The 7746-nt window shown below is 32.9% G+C and overlaps 1 protein-coding gene across 1 annotated transcript; it reads right to left on the reverse strand.

The window, feature by feature from the left end:
* Window positions 1-819: 819 nt before the first annotated feature.
* LOC127121420 (cyclic dof factor 1) lies at window positions 820-1963 on the reverse strand. The gene has a single exon (XM_051051916.1). It carries the CDS (start codon window positions 1786-1788, stop codon window positions 856-858), a length of 933 nt encoding a protein of 310 aa, XP_050907873.1. The 5' UTR covers window positions 1789-1963; the 3' UTR covers window positions 820-855.
* Between the last annotated feature and the right edge of the window lie 5783 nt (window positions 1964-7746).

The raw sequence follows: 7746 nt of genomic DNA on the forward strand, positions 1-7746 counted from the left end.
TTATTGAATGAGTAACTTATGGACAATCTTAATTATTTTTACTATTATTTGTCTTGACATATATTTTGTTTTTCAATAAATAAGTTAATTCATGCATTATCTTCGTGATCTTCACTTGACAATGATTTGTCTTATAATTGAATATTTGAAAGAAAACTTTCATTGTGAGTTATTCTTTCCAAACATAATAACTCCTTAATTAAATCCTAATAGTGATGAGATTAAGCATGGTCTTTTGATACTCCATGATATTTACTAGTTGGTATGCGTATTGGAGTCCCATATATATTTTTTCATAGTACAATAGATTATGTGAAATAACATATTACCGTAATATTGAAATAAATGCATGGTCTATTTTTTCTGACAATAAATCCTAAATTAAGTCCTAATAATGATGATGATTTGGCATGGTGTTTTGACACTAGAGAATCTATTAGTTGGTGCGTGTTTTATAGTTGAACAAGGTTTTTTTTAGTACAATTGGTTATGGAAAATGACATAACAGTAAAACTGAAATAAATGTCATAATCTTTTAAAATCAATGTTACCATACTACAACTGCAGATTAGAAAGAAGCAATATCAATAGCTCAAAATAAACATTTCCTTTGTCTATTTATATTGTCTCATATTATGCATAACACGCATCAAAGATACTTGCTCAATAAAGTTATCTATTTTTAAAAAACATTTTGGAATCGAATGAATCTATCTCATTGTAATATAATACTGACTCAGACAACAAACATGACATTTACACCACTCGTGCCACAATGGTGTTGGTGTGAGATACCAACACGCTTCGGACTTAGACATGCCTACAGTATGAGGTGTTGATGCTACGTGTACCCAATCAGATCATCACATGGAACACAATAGACCTTGGTAAAGCTGCAGGGTTAATTTTCAGTACTGATGAAGATGCTTCAACCACACGATTCTTGTCATCATAGTAAGATCCAAATCCCTTGAAAATTTCTCTCCCATTTTCGATTCCTATTGTTGAACATATAGAACTCATTGCAACATCATTAGGGTCAATAAATCTCAGGAACTGAGGAACCAATTCTTTATTAGTATCATTACTTTCTTTGTTGTTTCTGTTTAAGCGAAGTTTCTCTTTCTCTGAGTTAGAATAGATGATCATGTCTCCATCTCTTGAATGTTTCCCTAATGTAGGTTTACTTGGGCCACAAGATTGTGTTGGCACAGATTGTACATTCAGTAATGGTTGGGAGAAACCACCATAGTATGATTTATTAGGATAACACATTGCAGGCTTCCATGAAAACTGTGGAGGAAAACTTTGATAACTGTTATCAAATGTTTCATCATATGATCCAACGTTCAAGTTTTTGTCAGGTGAAGTTGAAGAGATATCAGAAGAATTTGATCCAAAGGTCAAGACATTACTCATTTGAGAATAATGTAAGACATCTAAAGGAAAATTAGTGAATTTGTTCTTCCGGCGACCTGCTCCTACAAGCATCTTTCTGGCGGTTCCTCCGGAAGTCCAGTATCTCTGGCAGTTTCTGCAGAAGTGCCTGGGCTGTTTGGCTTTGAAGTTGTTGTAGTAGCGGAATTTTGTGTCCATGCTCTTGCATCTTGGACATGGAACAGTTATGTCTGGTTTATTTGGAGATTTGTCTTGTGACATATCAATTTGATCATCTAGTTTTGTGGAATTCTGTTGGGAAGAATCATTGGTAAAGACATCAGTGTTGTGTGTTAGGAATATGGTTCTCCCAAAAAGCTTTATGGTTGAAACATTAATCATCTCAGACATTTTTAGAACAAACAATGGATAAAGAAGAGTTATAGAGAAAGAGAAAGGGAGGTACAATGGTTTGTGTGTTTGACTGAAGAGGTTTTATAAAGGGAAAAAGTTGAAATGGCATATCAGAAAAGGGAAAGTTTTACGAGCAAAAAGTTGTTTTAGCCTACGATGTTTTAGTTTGCAGTTGCCAATTAGACTTACACGCGTTATTATGAAGATAGTGAAGATATCTTCTGTCATACCACTTTCTCATCCATGTCACTTTCCTTCTCAGCTTTTGCCTTTATGTCAAATAACATAAATATATGCCTTGGTGCCAGAGTTGGTAACATAAAATGTCACAAATTGATTGGTTAAGAGATTTGTCTTTCGCATCATGTCATTAAAAAGTCTAATTCTTTATTGTGATAGTATAGTTTTTATTAAGAAACCAATACTGAATTCAAGATTGGAAGAATTCTATGAGGGGATCAATAACAACTATGAAATATATTGTTACCTCCACTATAAACTATTGTGAGGTTGATGTATTCAATAGTTACTTGACTAACAAATAACCAATTCAGCCAATTTTTAAACTGAACTGTAACATAATTTAACCATCAATAATTTCAAGAGCTTTGTCATGTTGTTCATCTACAAGCTTAAATATCTCCCACAAGTTACAATGGTATATGTCTAGCATCTTCAACTTAAGTAAGAGAGTATGAAATGGTTGAGGATGCAGAGATTTACCGAAAAAGTTTGCTATTGATCCTTGGATTTGATAGATAGAAGCTTCATGACTCATGCTCTTTGTTTCTTCCTTACAATTGACAATTTATTTCAAGGTGTTTGGTTCTTTCATGGAACACAGGGTTAGTTACAATATATAAGGCACTTTGATTATCACAATAGAAAACTAGATGTTTTAATGCATTTGACTTTAAGTTTTTTCTTGAAATAAAGCAGCCATTACAATTCACATGTTGCAGTTGTAAGTGCACGTACGATACTTCACTTCAAATGACGATCTTGAAACATTAACTAAAAATGTACCTTCGTGTATTAATACATTCCACTTCAAATGACGATCTTGAAACATTAACTAAAAATGTACCTTCGTGTATCAATACATTCTGCCTAGTTTGCATTAGAGGATCCATAAAGTTAGATTGTTGAATCATTAAAAAATATTATGCCTTGACCTAGACATTAAAGTGAGCAATGGTATGACTAGATAGAAATTGATTCAACTGTTGTGCGCAAAAGGATATTTGGTCTTGTTGCAGTCAAATATAAGAACATGCCTACAAGTCTTCTATAAGAAGGTCCATCTTGATAAGGATCATTGGAATCTTGATGCTAGTTTGATTGTATGGTCAAAAGGGGTTGAAATATATATATGAAATATAACAAATAAAATTAGTTAATGGAATGTAAAGACTAATTATTATATTTCATATTTTAATATTAGAACTTGATTAATATCATGTATTTTATTGATTATCAAAGTAGTAAATTTGGTTAATAATTTAAAAATAAATTATATGATTAATAACATATATCTTGGCACAATAATAAAAGTGGTTAATAATAAACCTTATATTTATGTTAAAGAAATTTAAAAATTGTAATATTTTTTATAAATATTATTATTTTTATTTAAATTAAAAAAAATACTATTCACCCTATTTATAAACAGTAAATACGATGTAGGTGTAAAGTTTGAGTCAAAATAATATTACTCATATTAGATTGATGGTTTTTTATTGTACGATAATGCAAAACTATTTTATATAATTAATAATTTTTATTAAACTCTTTTTTATTGTGGCGTGATTTTTTTCAATAATAATAATTCATATTAATGTTGTAAAAATAACTCAAATTTATATTGCAAAAACAACTAAAAGTTTTGTATATCAAATACAAGCATGTCGGTCAAATAAAAGAAGTATAATAATCCATTAAGGAGACCAAAGAGTAGTTTTCCTCGTCTAGAACGGTGTCCACGATGGGTAAAGATGTTTGTGCAAAGATGTTTGTGTAAAAGCGAAAGTCATATTCTTCTTCTTTACTTCATAGGCAATCTACTTCACCTTCTCGACCAGAGTGTCAGAATATTCAAAAGAATCCACAATGACCTCTATATCCAACAATTCAAAAGCGCCTAGGATTTCCTCTAAGTACCAGCCATGCTGAATAGTAAGAGCAGCAATCTATACCTTGAGCATTTCCCTCTCTTGTCGAAGATGGTCAAATAAGAAGACTTTCTCCTATCCGGAAACCTTGAGCGCTGATAATTTTTCGACAAGTGTAGTGATAGTGTCGCAGTAATAAAAAGACCGAATCCATCGGAACTGTGCTCTAACAAGAAAAAATGTGTGCATTATATAAAAACTAGTAAAAATGAGGAATTTTCGAGTTGCAATATGAAAAGTAAATAAGAGTTTAAACAAAATTACAAAAGCGGTCAGGTTGTGTTTATAATCCCCTATTTCTCTACTGTTGATGTTTGATGCCTTGTATGAATGATCTTATCACTATAACCCCACGACTAATTAACAAACACGTTATAACCGATCCCTCACGAAATAACTCACTAGTCACAACTCAGAGCTTAATATTCCTAATCCACTAGCGTAATCAGGATTAGGCAATCAACATAACATTAATTTCCCATGCCATTACTCGGGGTCTCCTATTCTTATTCAACCAACGTAAGTACAAGAATTGCCTTATGTCTAACACATAGGTTAAGGGTCAGTATTCCCTATGTTCCAAAAATCAATTCAAAAGAGTATCTCACATAAAAATCATTAAGAACAATAAGCAATTGAATGACATTATAGGGCAAAAGGTTCATACAAAGTCAAATCAACATATTACCCAACAATAATGAAATAAGTTCATCATAACACAATGTAACCTAGAGTAGCTTAACTACTCATAATTCAGATTACAATACCATAATTGATACATGAAAATAACATATGTATTTCCTTGAAGTAATGGCCTTAAATTGTCCTAAAAATCTCCTTTGATTCTCTCCAAATCGTGTTTTGCTCTCCAAAATTTGTAACCCTTATCAAAGTGAAAAAATTCCACTTAAAGAGAGCTCGGAATGGATCAATTGCATCAGAAAAATGGGCCATCGTGCACTTGATCACTTGCATCACGTGGGCGATGCAACTTTTATGGTCATATCGTGTGTGCGATGGTGCATGTGATTTTTCCCGAAAGTTGCACTATTTTTCTCCCCTTTTCACCCAAAATCTCAATAAATCCACAATCTTCACACTTAACTATTTTTTCTCATTATTTGGTCTTTCTTCTTCATTTTAGCTCATCTTTCACTTATTTTGATCTGATTCTTCGACTAAATTCATGCAATGACGGACTGTCATCACAATCCCAAACTTGAATTGTTGCTTATCCTCAAGTAACTCGATTGCAACTACACATTTCAATAGAAAACATGTCGCACAATAACAATCGAACATCACCAAATTAAAGATTTCTTTTACTTGACCATCGTCCTAGCTTCCAACTTCTATCTGACAAATTCAGAAAAGTCCTCAAACATTAACGAGTACTCAACATGTCCCGCAGCTTCCAACTTCTATCTGACAAATCAATTATGCACAATAACAATCGAACATCACCAGATTAAAATTTTCTTTTACTTGACCATCGTTCTAGCTTCCATCTTCTATCTGACAAATTCAGAAAAGTCCTCAAACATTAACGAGGAAAAAATTTCTTTTACTTGACCATCCTTCTAGCTTCCAACTTTTATCTGACAAATCAATTATGCTTAGCTTAATCATGTTCTAAAATAGTTCATCACAGAAATCACAACACACACATTAGAGGTCTTTTCAAGTTGTAACCTATTTTATGTTTGTGTAGGATATTTTTAGGAAAGTAAGTTTAAATCTTTGGAGTTAGGTGTCTAGTTCTCCTTTTATCATCATACCTCTTTGTTCCTTTTTGTCGGTACATGAGATTTGTTTGTCCTTCTTATAATTACATTCTTTTTTTTTAAGAAGTGTCTTTTTCCACTTCTTATTTCCTCATTATTTTTTATATTTTGGCCAATTTACTCAGTACCCCAACCCCAAACTTAAAACTTTTCTCACATCAAAGAGAAACCCCAAACTTAATCTTTTTCATATACTCTAGGAATTATACTTCTACCTAACTCTAAAAAGCGGGTGGAAAAAAAAGATATTTCAAGTCATATAGCTAAGAATTTAGGCTACGTCACCGAAAGAAAGGCTAAAGTTCAAAGTGATTAGCAATAGATATACCTATTACACATGGTGGTTTAAAAATGCTCAAAGTTATAAATAAAAATCTACCTCAGTGTGTATCAGTTAAACCAGATGAACTTAATCGGAAATAGATCAAACCAGATAAAGTAATAATGCATGGATACATTCGTAAAGAAAGAAAATTGAACAATCGAATTTATTTGGCTCAAACCTGACTAGATGAGGTATTTATAGGTTGAGTACAAGTCCTTTGATTCTTTTCTCATCCTCCACCTTCAAGTTTCTAGTTGCTATTGTGATGATCAAGTTTATTTTGGATTATATGTTCAATGGTAAAGTTCTAAACTTGCAAATATGAAGAAAAAACAGCTACAAACTTATTTATTTAAGAAATCACGGATCATCATGGAAGGGTTATGCTCGAGTAGCTACTTCCTCTTATGGAAGGTCTCGAATAAAAATAAAGTAAATTCTGCAAAACAAAACAAAAGCTGGTTAAAACCGATGTGTTGCCTCCCATCCATCACTTCTTTTCCGTTATTAGCTTGACGTTGCATGCTTAAAACACGTCAGGTGCAAGGGATACCCTCTCGCCGGTCAAATCTCTTATTATCACTCTTTTGTGAACCTTACTACCTTTTGTTTCCAATTGGTAGCATATCTCTAGATCCTCCATATATGGTATCCATTCATACACTTTAAAACCCACATTTGCTTTGTTAAATTTCAAAACAAGTTCACTTGTCTCCACATCTATTTGTTCCTTCCTGGTTTCCAAGAATGGGAGACCGAGAATAACAGACCCTCATAAATCTCATATCATGTCAATCACCACAAAATATGCAGGGAAGGTCAAACCATCGACATAAACTAACACGTCTTGTACAATACCAAGCGGATGTGTAATAGATGAATCAACTAAAGTGGGAGTCATATTTCTAGGTGTGATCTCCCCTATCTTCAATTCCTTAAATTTTTTCAACGGCATGACATTGATGCTCGACCCTAAATCAGATAAATCAAGTGGGATCTTTGCCCCACCAATGGTAAAAGTAATGGTGAACTTTCCTAGATCCTTCATCTTTGGCGGCAATGCTTGAGGTTCTACCATCTCCTCTTTCTCTGTCATGTTCACCTGTTCTTTTGTCAACTTCTGCTTTTTACCCTTCAACAATGCCTGTATAAAGTTAGCAAACTTGGGAATTAATTATAAAACCTCATGAAATGAGATACTTGAAGTGTTTTCAACATTTATTTAAAATTTTCAAACATTCATGCCTCTTCTTCATGTACCTGTTTCTTCTTAATGACGGGGTATCATGGTTTTATGTAATCCGGTAATTCTGGATTTGGATCACTCAAGACTTGCTTCTTTGTTATCCTCCAATGGGAGTTTTTATCTATTAGTTCATCAATGATGACTCCTTTTTCCTATAGGTTACCTTGATTATTACTCTCCTTTTTTCCAATCACATCTTCTTCTTTCTCAATTACACCCTCTTTAATTACTTCATTTTTACCCTTTTTCGGTAATCACCCCAAAATCTGTTTCCACAACCTTGCATGATTCATTCTTAGGATTATCGACAGTGTTACCTGCAAATCCTCCACTCGAGCTTGGCAAAGCAGCTATTTGTCTGGATAACTGACCAATCTATATCTCCAAATTTTCGATTGAGGTATCATGGTTTATACTCATCATTTCATG

Source organism: Lathyrus oleraceus, chromosome 2 (assembly GCF_024323335.1).
Source record: "Lathyrus oleraceus cultivar Zhongwan6 chromosome 2, CAAS_Psat_ZW6_1.0, whole genome shotgun sequence".
In the NCBI taxonomy this organism is placed as follows: Eukaryota; Viridiplantae; Streptophyta; class Magnoliopsida; order Fabales; family Fabaceae; genus Lathyrus; species Lathyrus oleraceus.